General features: G+C 41.5%; 2 protein-coding genes across 2 annotated transcripts in view; one reads left to right on the forward strand and one right to left on the reverse strand.

Annotated features, from left to right (window-relative positions):
- Positions 1-427: 427 nt before the first annotated feature.
- LOC103371886 (cell cycle control protein 50C-like) lies at positions 428-6,223 on the forward strand. The gene is made up of 7 exons (XM_008301356.1): positions 428-1,553; positions 1,793-1,909; positions 2,183-2,290; positions 3,618-3,708; positions 3,794-3,940; positions 4,029-4,241; positions 4,456-6,223. Exons 1-7 carry the CDS (start codon positions 1,356-1,358, stop codon positions 4,641-4,643), a joined length of 1,062 nt encoding a protein of 353 aa, XP_008299578.1. The 5' UTR covers positions 428-1,355; the 3' UTR covers positions 4,644-6,223.
- Positions 6,213-13,253, reverse strand: part of dcbld2 (discoidin, CUB and LCCL domain containing 2) — a 23,506-nt gene continuing 16,465 nt past the window's right edge. The window contains exons 9-15 of the mRNA XM_008301355.1: positions 11,872-11,996; positions 11,196-11,346; positions 10,943-11,086; positions 10,769-10,862; positions 10,637-10,686; positions 10,406-10,540; positions 6,213-8,204 (exon numbers count right to left, since the gene is read on the reverse strand). Of these exons, the coding sequence (XP_008299577.1) occupies positions 7,807-8,204; positions 10,406-10,540; positions 10,637-10,686; positions 10,769-10,862; positions 10,943-11,086; positions 11,196-11,346; positions 11,872-11,996 (1,097 nt within the window). The 3' untranslated portion in view covers positions 6,213-7,806. The remainder of the gene's footprint in view (positions 8,205-10,405; positions 10,541-10,636; positions 10,687-10,768; positions 10,863-10,942; positions 11,087-11,195; positions 11,347-11,871; positions 11,997-13,253) is intronic.

Below are 13,253 nucleotides of genomic sequence, written 5' to 3' on the forward strand. Positions count from 1 at the left end.
TAACATGCCATCACAGGAAAACATTATGAAACATTCCTCGTTTAAGTTTTGAAGCAGTAATTACCAAACTTTCTCTAATTCAAGCCCCTAGTTGTGAGGATGTATAGCTTTTCTTTACCTTATTTGTTCATAAGCTGATTATCTTTGAGGTTCAGCTGGTTGGTCCGACAAAATAAAAAATGATGCTTTTGGAAATTGTGACATTTTTCACTATTCTCTGCCTTTTTTCTTTCTTTTCAGTGAAGTAAGAGTGTGTTTGGCAGTTTAAACTTTAAAATTAAAAATAGTTGTATATTCCTCTGGGTGCTTTATTGAAGAAGAAGGAATTTGTGATTTTGTTTTTTATGGAGAAAAAAAAACATAACAGTCCTTTGTTTTTTGCACAAACATGTCTCCAGAGGATGCTCAGTTTTCTTTTTTATCAGTGACTCTACAGTCCACATTAAATTTGTCTGTTTCTTTCAGATCAAAGTGGACTTCATGAAGCTGCTGGAGAACGGCATCCTAGCTGGCTGTAAAGAAGACAGGGTCAAAATTGGACTATTTTAACATTGTGGATTTGCTGCGTGCTGATAATCCACATGACAACCCGATGTTTTAAAGCGACCTACTGATGTTCCTCGCAACATGCTGAGGGGCCTCTTCCTGTTTGTTTTCCCTTTGTGTCGAGCACAGTGTGAATCCTGCGTGCCGCCTTCAATATTTTCAGAGTCTGTGTGAAATGTATGGCGCTGTTTGTTCGCTCTTGTAGTCCAGCGCAATCTGCCAGTGGTGATGGATTGAATAAACGGACTCAGAATGAAACCCACATCCTTCTGTTTGTTTACTCTGACCTTGGGAAGTCCCTCCCACTGAGAATGTGAGGTCATGAGTTTACTTGCCTACCAGGAAGTCCCATGTATCATAGCATCCTTTTGATAAAGCATCGCAGAACAACACGGAAGGGCCCAGAACCAGCATATTATGTACGTATTATATCAGAATAAATACATAACTATCTCTACGGTATCGTTTTGATTTGAACAAACAAAAACCTGTATGTTGTGGGAAGCAAACAGAGAAGAACAAACCACAGTCGTCCAAAAAAGTGGAAGTAACAGAAAACAGAAAGAGGTAGTTAAGCAAAGGATTGTGGTTAATAAGTAACAGGCCACAACGGTCTCCCCCACCCTGCAAAGCCTGCTGGGAAAATCTCTTGGCAAGCAGAGCGGTGCGAGTGTGTGTGTGTAAAGGGTGATATCGCTGACATTAAAAAAACAGGAAGAGAAGATAGCACAGCGCCTCGTCGAACGCTTTTCTTGAATCTTCAGCCGTCCACCGAGTTCCTCTTCTGTCCCCGGCCGAAGGTCCCTCTCATGGGGAAGGACAAAACCAAGTCTGGGCCCTTGGCTCAGAGGCCCGACAACTCAGCCTTCAAGCAGCAGCGGCTCCCTGCCTGGTCTCCAATGCTAACAGCTAATACTGTACTGCCTTTCTTTTACTTTATGACTTTGATATGTTTGCTGCTGGGAGTGTGGCTGCTTCTCACTGTGCAAAGCACTCAGGAATTAAAGGTGAGTAAAAACTGCACTTACTTTTAAGTACTGATTTTGAAGTCCAGGAATGCTTTGGTGTAAAATGCACAAGGTGTGTGTTAGACACAGAGAGGAAAAGCCTAAAGGCCCTCGTGTGCAATAAAACAGGGAGTGACAAAGAGAGGAAAGATCCAAGGTTGTGTTTGGATAAAGCTAATGAGAAACAGTTTATTGTCAATTGATTCTGCTGTTGAATTCACACTCTCTTGTCTTTCCAGCTGGACTACACAGACGCCGGGGACTGCAAAGTGTGTTATGAAACGCGTCTAAATGCGAGCAACGCAGCTCAAGCCTGCAGCTGTACGAAAGAGTTTCAACTTAAAAAAACATTTAAGGTAACAACTCCTTAAATTTGATGACATACGTGGACAAAATAACCTGAACTTGAGGACCACTCGCAAGCTTTTTCCACAGACCTAAGTGACACATGGTTATGTGGCTGAAAGCTCTCAAAACAAATTGGAAGTGGACCTTGAATTAAGACAGATTTGTCAAGATCAACATTTGCTCTCACACCAGTGCTTTTATTTGTTGTTTGTGCTTAAAGTCAGACTAGAAATTGGCGTTTCCACAGCAAGCCGATGATGTGAAATGTGCTTCTGTTCCAGGGAGATGTCTTTTTCTACTATGGCCTCCGAAACTTTCATCAGAACCTCCGCAGGTACATGGACTCCAGAGATGATGCACAGATGGTCGGCAGGAAGAAAAGTTTAAAGGTATTTTCACAATAATTAATTATCAGTTCACCATCTTGTACATTCTCGTGGGTATTTTTATGCAGAGATAAGCTGTGACAAATACAGAACGCAGAAAGTTTGGTTGAAGGTTTTCAATTCATTTACACGAAGCAGTACAAGTAGTGCCAATCCTACACTAAACAGTAAAAATATCATCAGAGAAATATGCCTGAAGAATCAAACACAACAGCAGAATGCTCCCTCCCAGTGTTTGAATAGTACATGTCACAGTACTTCCTTATTCCCAGAAGCAGATGTGTACTCTATGTATCACTATACAGGCAGTACACAAAGTTTTTTGAATATATTTCCATTAACCAGACATCAATTTTTATAACAGCAGTCCTGATAGGTGGAGTTAAGATGACGTATTTGGGGGGTGTGCACCTCCGACTGTATGTATAGAAGTCTGATTTTGAGATCTGGGTGGTGCCTGATGTTTTAGTTGTGTTTGATGATCTCAGAACGCTTGGATTTGACAATTTTGAGAAACCAAGATGTGATGTTGAAAAGAAAAATGTCTTTTCTAACATTAAAACTCTCGAGTTTTCTCAGGAAAAAGAGAAGCTGCTGGGTCTTTTTAGTACCAGTGTGCTGGGAAAAGGACAGGTTCAGTCTATCTAAAGTTAATAAATGAGTCTATCTATAGGGCGGCCCCCTCCTGCTCCAACATCTTCTAATTCCTCTAAAAGATGCTAATCTCCACCCAAATCACAGCCCTTTGGAGATGTTCAGCTCCAAACGGCCCTCATCCATAATAAGTGATCAGAAAGTCTGCTGATATGTTAACAAAAGGATTCATATCATAGACCTTTCACACAGCAGATATTTTTGATTTGGCGCAGTAGGGAAAGCGCAGATGTATTAATGATGGCTGCGTTCCACTTAGCGGGGGGGGGCTGCTTTTGTGCTTGCTGGTTCACTGTCATAGCTCACTGAGATGCATCGTGGAACCGAGCCATCGTTATTCGTGTGTGTGCTTTTCCCACTGTGACAAAACTACTAAGGGCCGCGTCGTCCGAACAGTCTGATGGTGTGACGATGGAGAATGGATCAAAATATAAGGCAAACCGTCGACTGATTTCACGCAGCATTTTCATGTTGTTGATTGAGATGAAGCCGACTTTAAACACTGATACTGGGTTTGTTTATTTTTTTTAATCACTGCAAATAAACAGTAACTGCAGCTGTCAGATAAATCTAATGGATAATAGGTGTCTACATTCGATGCACTCTGGTATGTTTTTAAGGAGATTGCATTTTTATCTAAGTACAGTGTCTAAATACATGTGAATTCTTCCACTAGACCCCCTCTTCATATTGCCAGCCGTTTGCAAATGATCCAGATGGACGCCCTATTGCTCCCTGCGGCGCTGTAGCCAACAGTATCTTCAATGGTAAGCACAACACACACCATCAATCCTCACATCCTTCCTCCACCTTTCCTCTCACTGGACTCCTAACTCCCATGTGTCCTTCCAGACTCCTTCACTCTGACCTACCATGGCTCCAGTGGTTCTACAATTCCGGTTCCTCTTCTGCGGAAAGGCATCACCTGGTACACCGACAAAAACATCAAGTACCGCAACCCAACCACAGAGAACTTGACACTGGCTCAGGTGTTTAATGGTAACTACAGACGTAACCTGTAAGCGTGGTTTAATTTGTGTCTCAAGATGTTCGGTGATGTGCTGCATTTTTGACGCTCTCTCCACAGGCACGACGAAACCTCCGTTCTGGCAGAAGCCAGTCTATGATCTGGATCTCCTCGACCCGAACAACAACGGCTTCATCAATGACGACCTGATTGTGTGGATGAGGGAGGCAGCTTTCCCCAACTTCAAGAAGCTCTACGGGGTTTTAAACCGAATGAACAAACCCTTCACGAATGGGCTTCCAGCAGGGAACTACACCGTCAAGATATCCTACAGTATCCTTTTACGGGTGTTGGAGATGCCTTCCTGTGGGAACTTCGGGGGCGGTTGGTAACACATAGGTTGCTCATGTCTCATTGTTCTTTGTCTTATCTGCTGTCGAACAGAAGCGTATGGACAGGGACTATTTTAAGACCACAGGCTGACTATTTTCCACTAAGCTTGTCTTTCTGGTCACCTATTTTGAGCCTTGACCTCTTGCCCTCTCAGACTTTCCTGCGCAGTACTTCCGAGGCAGAAAGGAAGTGGTGCTGAGCACGCTGACCTGGTTCGGAGGTCAGAACTACTTCCTGCCCATTGCTTACCTCGTAACCAGCGGCCTGACCCTGCTGCTCGCCATCATGCTCACTGTGGTCTGGTGGAAGTTTGGAAAGAACGGGAAGAACATGGAGGAATGAAGGGGTAAGAGGTGCTCCAGGATGCAGAGCAGTGACATAATGGAAAAAAACAACAAGTCAAAAGCAGATGAAAAGTGCTAATCGTCATGCTGCTTAGGAGCTGTTTTAAAGAGACAACAAATCCTAAATGACAACACTGATGTGAGCAAATGAAGGGTAAGGAGAATGGTTAAAGAAAGAATGTTAATTTGGTACAATTTCACAACAGCATGTGCAGGAAAACCAATGCAGAACTGAGCCCGACATCTGGAAAATTACTTTCCCTATCAACTAAATGATCCACATGTGTGACGGCTTTTTATTGTGATGATGTTGCTCTGAACAAGCACTTGTGAAAGCTGGGTGTGTTAACGCAGGGTTTAAGCTTTCTTTACTTGATTTTACATTTGCATTTTTTTGAAAAAAAATACACACCATTTTGTTTATGCACTATTAATATTTATTGATATGATTGTATCACTGTATTTATTGTGATTATTTTTAATTGTATTAAGTCCAGTTGCAGTGGGAGTTGAGGCTGTATTTTATGTCTAAGTAGATGCGAAGTGGAAAAGCTACACTTTGATACATGCCACATTAAATACAGAAGTCAGCCCCTGTAAGGCTCTTTATTAGATTTTAATTACAGCACAGTTAAGGTTAGCTATTGCAGCAAGTATGGATTTTATGTCAGTGCTGTAGGTGCGTGAAATCATGCTTTCATAAACCAGGACTAAGAATTTACAGCCACAAGAGTTTTTAAAAAAATTATTAAGTGTCTGATCACCATATTAGTTTAGCATGTTAGCATGCTAATATTTCCTGATTTGTACTTAAGAGTACAGCAGAGGTTTGCTGAAAATATCATTAGTTTTGAAGGAATTTTGTCATAAACCAAAGTATTGGTTTAACTGCAGTTTTGGCAATGGCTCCTTTCACCAGTGAGTGTTATTAGGGGAACACCAGCATTATTCCAATTTGTCCTGAGAGGAACATGAACACAAACTTTCATGGTAATTCATCCAGAAGTTGTTATTATCTCATCCCAGACTACAGTGGGGACTGTTAGAGCCGTTGTTGGAGCTTTACAGTTAGCATGGCTCAAAGTTAAACACTATGGTAACAGTGGATGAAGACGGAAGTGAGTTTAATTATCACAGAAACGATGATAATGCCAATTAAATCATGTTTTCCCTTTTATGTAAGCAAGGCCAATGAAAGTAAAGTAAAACATGTAACTTTTGAACCATGACCACCTCAGTTTGCTAAGCATCGTGTCATTTTTAAGTACGTATATGTCAGCCACATGTACAGGTAGAAACTTGTAGGTAGACTTGCAACTACTGATTATTTTCATGACATCCTCACATGTCTTGTTCTGCCCACAACCCAAAAATATTCAGTTTACCGTCAAAGAGAGTACTGTAAAAAAAAAGAATTTCTAAGAAGCTGGAATCTGAGAATGATTGTGTTATTTTTTTTAAAAACAAATCCGTTAATCAATTGTTGCAGCTCTACTTATGAGTAGGTGGATTAAAACAATTTGTACATACGTTTTTATGACAGCTGATGATTGTAATAAACAATTTCTCTTTTAAAAACTCTTTATTTCTCTATATACAATCAGTGAGAGCCACATAAACACAACCCCTCCGTGACCAGGAAGCACCACAACTCTGGTTACTGAGCATAATCGAAGCATGACAGTGGCACAGCTGTTTGAGCAACACTTTCCCTCGGGCGAGGTTGATCTTCTGTAAAGTTATAAAGCAGCTTGTCTTGTTCGTTTCCCCTCCATCTGCATCTCCTAACCACCGAGCGTTTGGTCAGATCAGTACCACAGGTTGGACAGGAGAGGAATGCAGTCTACCGGTGCTACAGACGACGTTCTACTACACCTATAAGCCTCATACACAGTCCAAAAAACACACACACACACACACACACACAAGGCTGAAATATGGGAACAACTTACTGTACATACAGACACTGATGCACATAGATACAAGGAGGGAACCCCAAAATGCATTAAAACAGATCAAACACCCACATCAACACCAGACAATCATTATGATCCACAAATAAAAGTCAACACACAAACTATGAAATGATCACAGCTGTAACATATTTACTCATCTACCACTTTTTGCTGTACCTTTTGTTTCAAAGACACATCATTTAACTCACTACGTTAAGACTGCTTTTATGAATGATTTGGCTAAACTTGGCACGATTGCGAAAGTCCGATCTGTTGTGAATCGACACTGTATAAACACGGAAAAGGCAACATTTGGTCTCTGATACGACTAAAAGCACTTTCTCTTTGGGAATTTCACTGGACTGATTCTCCCGATGAGCCTCTTCAAGTTAAAACATCTGACAGGATTTATCAAAAAAAAACTACTTATTGTCAGTCAGGTGTCCACAACAGTGCAAACCTCAGTTTTTTTTCATCTGCCATCAGTGAGGGTAGTGGAGGGGTGTTTATTACTTTAAAAAAAAAAAAAATCTCTCCTTATCAGCAGGATGTGAAATAAAAATAAATATCAGTAAAATCATTTGAGTTTAAACAGGATTGCAGTAATGGAATTGCTAAAACTATACACAATTTCAAGTCATGCTTTTAAACAAAGTAAGACAATAAACGTACCGTGAAAAGGGAGTTCTGTACAAAGGCGTTACTCTCAGATGTAGGGTACTTAATGCAACATGCAATTAATTCAGTAAGAAAACCCTTAGATTTGATGAATCGCCAGGTACATTACAGTTGAACCTGGTTTAGCGTTTAACTGAATGGAAATCACAGTTTTCACAGGATGAAAGACCTACTAAGAATCACAGAACAGGGACACAGTCTTTATCAAATAGTAGTCAGCTTTCTCCTTCCCGCTCATCCATCTCCAAACTCTCACACCTGGCACAAACACATTCATCTTTGTGGTTTCAGTGATAGGACTGTAATGGCACTACACAAGCAGTTGGTGGCCATGCAGAAATGTTTAGGCAATACAGACATCTCCAGATGAATCTAAAGCTAAGGTAGTGTTCATTCAAGACTCAAGCCGAGGCTCAAGGGCTCACAGGTTCACACCACCGCCTCCTCCTCCTACAACCCTCTAATCTTTGTCCGTTGGGTTGTGTTGGTGGTGAGGGGCAGATTAAGGCCGTTATGCATCCCGACTCTTCAGCTCTGTCCTGTTGGCTTTTGAGTGCTACTCTGAGGTACCTGGTAGGTCAGATCCTCAGTCGGCGTTACCTGTCCAGTGGTATTTTTGGGTGTATCGTACGCCAGCCTCCCTGACTGACCGCTGTCTGTCCGTGCACCCATGAAGCTGCACACCGTGGAGGCCTGGTTCAAAGTGGACCCCCCCGGTAGGTGGCAACCCATATCGACCACGATGGGCGTAGCGTATTCAGATCCCGAAGCTGGCAGTGGTTCCGCGTAGGCGTGGTATACGTCTGGTGAGATGGGAGCGTCATACAGGTCTGGATCCGAGTATCCTGGATCAGGTCCCTCATCCGGTTTGAAGGTGGACCGCGCGCCTAATGTTGTTACACCGCTCACCAGTGGTTGGGCATATTCTAGAAAGAAAGTAGATCGTAGAATAACAATAACCAAGGACGTCGTACAGTTAATAGGTCACCTGATGTCTATAATCTCAGTAGCACGCCCAACAATTCTCCAAAAGTCCAGTTTTTACTAACTTTACAACTATTGAAGCTCCATTTGACTGTACAGAGCTTCATCATATTTTTCAGCTGTCTGCCTCAAAACTTTTAGCTGTTTTGTTTAATTCTCATTGCATCAGTTTCAACTACAACCAGCAGCTGTTTTCAGTCAAAAATGACAAAAAACAACCACCACATGTGACCTACTCAGAACCAAAAAGCAGACAAACACGGTTACTTACTAGCTAGTGCACATAATGAAGCATTTAGCAGCTAAAGAGACAAACATTTCCCCCAGGAGCTAGTCGAAGCCAAAACAGCAAAGTAGAATATTTGCCAGATAGAGCAATCCAAATGACATAATGTTAAAAACTGCTGGTATGTCCAAAAAGTAAATAAATCAGTGAGACTACATTAAAGATTAAGACTTATGCTGCTCAGTGATTTTGTTTATCACCAACAAAAAACGAAACAATTAATTGCTTCAAACAAATGTTGGATACAATTTCTTGCTCCAGCAGGTCTCTCATTGTCCAGAAACTGTTAGAAACATATAAAAAGTGTGTGACATGTCCTTTATCATAAACGTGAGTGCTGTAGATCATTTAGAGTTCATTGTACAAACACTGTCCTGTTGTTTGAAGTTACAAGCAGAGCAATAAATGTATGTTAATGCACAGCGGTAAACAGTCCCCGTCAAATGCACTATTTACTTCTATCTGAGGAACATTTGCCAAAAACATCAGTGTCCTGCTGCTTTTAGGAAATTACTCAGCCTTTTTAAAACTGTATATGTACAGTATGTTTTCGCTACAGGATGGGGAAGTCTTTAAGTACATTCTTAGTTTTGGCCTTTACATCCGATTTGTTGACTTAAGGGCACATATTGGATATTGCCAGAAAAACAACTCCAAAATGCAGAAATGTCTTCTCTCAAGACCTTATCTGAAGGTTTAACATTCTAGTCTGTTACACAGCAAACGATGGAAGCAGTTTAAACTGTGTTGATCACAGCCATTAAGGTAATTTACTTGTGCATATAACAACAAAAGCCTAAATAATTAAATCTGTGTTCTATTAGCAGCAGGACTGACTGTGTGAGGCAAATCGGGACCAAGCACAAAAACATATTTATGCATTTTCTGTAGGTTCCTGTGGCAGCACATATAGTTTGTGCGACTGTAACTGCACGCCTTCGCTCAGTGGAATTACTGAACAAGTTTGTAGATATAACCTATTTTCTTAGAGGAGAATCTGTATTGCTAATGGAAAACATCAGGAAAACAAACTGGTTAAAGGGAGATGCTTTAAGCTGATTTAAATCCAAAACTTTGAACATAACCTGCTCCTGATCAGTTACCATGGTGATCCAGCAGATTGAAAGACAGCCACCTTTGAGACACTAAGGCCGTGTTTACACGTAGCAAAAACGGTGATATTTCAAAGCGTTAGGGCCTTTGGTTTACACGCAAACGAAGCTAAACATCACCGAAAGCAATTATATCTGAAAATTCCGGCCAAAGTGGAGATTTGGAAAAACTCCGTCTTTACGTCTGCATGTAGACATCAGGAGACGGAGTTTGACGTCACAGTATCGGGCAAAAGCGTCATATGTGTGCGACCCATGTTTACAGTTTGGCTACTGTGATAGAAAGTCAATATTTTCAAGTATTTTACTGGTTTTGTACTCTAACACCACATTTAGGAATAGCTCCACTTCTCTGTTGGTCCAAACAAACGACCCTCGCATCATTGTCGCTGACGTAACAGGAAGTAATTGGTGCCATTCGTTGTTGTGTTTTTTCCAGGATTCTGATTGGCTAGCATGGCTTTATGCTTCTCTGCCCCCTATAGGTTTGGCATTGTCATAACAGCTCTTACCAGCGTGTTTATGCAGGTTTGTGTAGACAAAGATTTTTTTTTTTTTAAACAATCTGGTGTGAACAATGTTATTTTTGAAAACGTAAATCCATTTTTGTAAATACCCGGCTATGTGTAAACGTGGCCTAAAACTCTGAATTTAAGCTCAACATACCTCATTAACCCATTAATCTGGCTTCCTTGTACACCCCTCTGGTTATTTGAATAGTCAGCACATTTTTTACAACACTAACCTGCAGGTTCAGCGTGTAGTCGTGGTACAGCTCCTCTCCCCGTTAGCCGGCCAACTTCGCTGCTGCTGTACCGAACTGAATCCTCAGTCTCCACCATCTTGGAAGGCAGCAGCTGCTTCATGCTCTTCCACCAGTCTGCAGCAGATGCACATTGAGATTTACAGAGTTGCACCAGCGAACCCACAAAACACATGCAGACACATTGGCTCGTGCTGCAGAGCGCTGACGTACCTGTGCGATCCCAGTGAGGAAGATCATAAGTTCCTTCGGAGCTCTTGTTCCTACAAAGAGAGAAAAATAAAGTCACAAAGGCAATAATGGAAGATTTTAAATGCGCTATGATGGGAGGAGAGGAATGCACACCTGTTCCTCCAGTGCCAAGTACAAACCACACTCAAGATGAGAGCAGTGAGGACCATGACCAACACAGGAACCAGAACCGCTGCCAGCGCCACATCTAGGAGCAGAAACAGGACAATAAACACCACAAATCTCCATTAAGGATCCTTATCTTTTAAAAATGAACATCTGACACACCTTTACCAGTGTGGGGAGGCATAGTGGTGTTTCTGATATCTGGGGTGTGAGTGGTTTGGCCGAGGTGAGGGGGGCGTTTTGTACCCGCAGGATGTGGAGGGTAATGAGAGGGGGGTAGCCTCGGCATCCTCGGCCATGGCCTCACTGTCAAATACAGAAAAAAGAAATCATTTGATCTTGGAGCTTAAAATATCTTTTAATTTTCTGCCAGTAAACAGACTTTTTGGTTTGTTTTTGTTTTGTTTTTTTTTACCTGGAGGAGGAACTTGGCAGCCGAGCAGCTCCAGCTTGAGCGCTATTCTCTGGTGCCACAAGGTGGGATTTACCCTCACAAATCTGGCCTCAATTGGTGGAATGAAGTTATTCCTCACCTCATGCAGGTAGTTGATGTTGCCTTGGAAAATCTGGCAAGAAACAAGAACAAACGCTCTAATTTATGCCAGAGATTTGAATCCAACGTAGTAGCAGTTGGGAGGAAATAAAGTTCACCCGAACAATCCAGTATGTGGACAAACGCTCTGTAAGCCATAAGCTGATTATTTTCCAACTTGGCAAGCTAATAACTACTTTCCTCCACACAATAAGCGCCTGTAAGAATCCCAGCAGAGAGCAGCTCGTAGGCAGCAGTTCCAGCCTAACAACCCGGCCGCTAAATCCATATCCATTCATTATTAATGCCCAAGTGTCCTGACTTGTCTACCACAGCACTTAACTCAAACCACTGACTGCTCGCATTTCCTGCCATAAACGTCTCTCAGTCAATACCAGTTGCTAAGGAAACAGTCCAGCTAAGTGTCCCTGCAGCTTTCTAAAGTGTCATTTTTGTCCATTTGCACTAATTTAGAAGAAAAGAAAGGAAGAAAAAAACATGAAAGCAAATGACGTAACTGTTGAGCCAGCAGGGCTTATTGATTTGGCGTCTGAATTACCTTGTCTTGTGTAGAATTTGCTTCCCTGTAGCTGGACCACTGCTTGCCATCGTTACTGTACAGGACCCGGTACGCTGAAACGTAGTACTTGTACTCTATCAGGGTAGAACCGGTGGTGATGATACCTGGATGGATGGACAGAGGGAAGTAGAAGATGATGACAGCTGTCTCGACTTTAAGCCTGAATGAGATGAAGGCTGTGTTGCTGCACTATGCTCACTGTGTGCAGATGAGATACTCATTCAGAAATCTTCACCTCACAAAAAACGCATTCTAAAGCATCAGATTTTAAAAAATGAGCATGAGGCAGAGGGATTCTGTTGTTTCTGGTTGTTTTTTTGTGTGATACACATCCTGCTCAACCATTAAGGCCAGGTCTCTGTTGTAAACACGCTAATGTATTTCCTGGTCACATAAATAAAAATACATTATGCACAAATCAGCTCCAACATTAAAAACGCTTAGAGGTAAAAAACTGAGGGAGACCTACGCAATATTAGGCAGGCGGTTTTAATGTTGTGGCTGTTTAGTCTACAGTGTCCTCAAAAATCCCCCAACGGAAATTTCACAATATTCCTATCCATGACATGCATGCTACTTTCTCCCAACACAGCACCAGACTGCATTTTATAGAGGTGAGAATTATAGTTGTGCAACTCAACAGCTGCCAGTGATGACAAAAAAAAGAAGATTAGATGCTGTCCAAAGTGGAAATTTATTGCTCACTACTGAGTCAGCTACTGAGTGTCTCTTAAGGAGGAGTACTCTGGACACGGGTTAAAACTCTGCAGCCACGTTAGCAGCTTTGTGAGTTTGATACGTTCATCTTTTTTCATAAACATTTACTAATTAGCACTTAACACAAAGGGCACCTAAAGTCAATGGGATTGTCATTAATTTTGCCAGAATATATTTGGTTGTTGTAACCAAGTTTCATAGAAGAAGTTGTTGTGATGTTTCATAAAACACCAAAACATCACCTTCATAGTGGCACTAGACAGAAAGTTGGGAATAATCAATTATTAGTCATTAGGTTTCATCTTCTTGAGACCATGAATATACTAAATTTCATTACAGTCCATTCTGTAGCTGCGGTATCTCAGTCTGGATCAAATTGTTGGACTGAGACAGCCAAGGCACAAACATGATCGAAGATAAAGTGAGACATAAGGGAACATTTGGCCGGAAAGCCTTGTAGGTAATTACAGATAGTAGCTGGTGTGTATGGTAATACCAGCAAGTGTTTGTGTTTTTATATGTACAGTCGTCCTCAAATGTATTAATACCCTCCCACTAAAGAAGGAAAAAACAGCTGTCACTGAAATAAGTTGAAATTAACAATAATAAATTAAAGTTTAGTGAAAATCATGACATTGCTTTTG

Source organism: Stegastes partitus, unplaced genomic scaffold (assembly GCF_000690725.1).
Source record: "Stegastes partitus isolate 25-593 unplaced genomic scaffold, Stegastes_partitus-1.0.2 Scaffold1666, whole genome shotgun sequence".
In the NCBI taxonomy this organism is placed as follows: Eukaryota; Metazoa; Chordata; class Actinopteri; family Pomacentridae; genus Stegastes; species Stegastes partitus.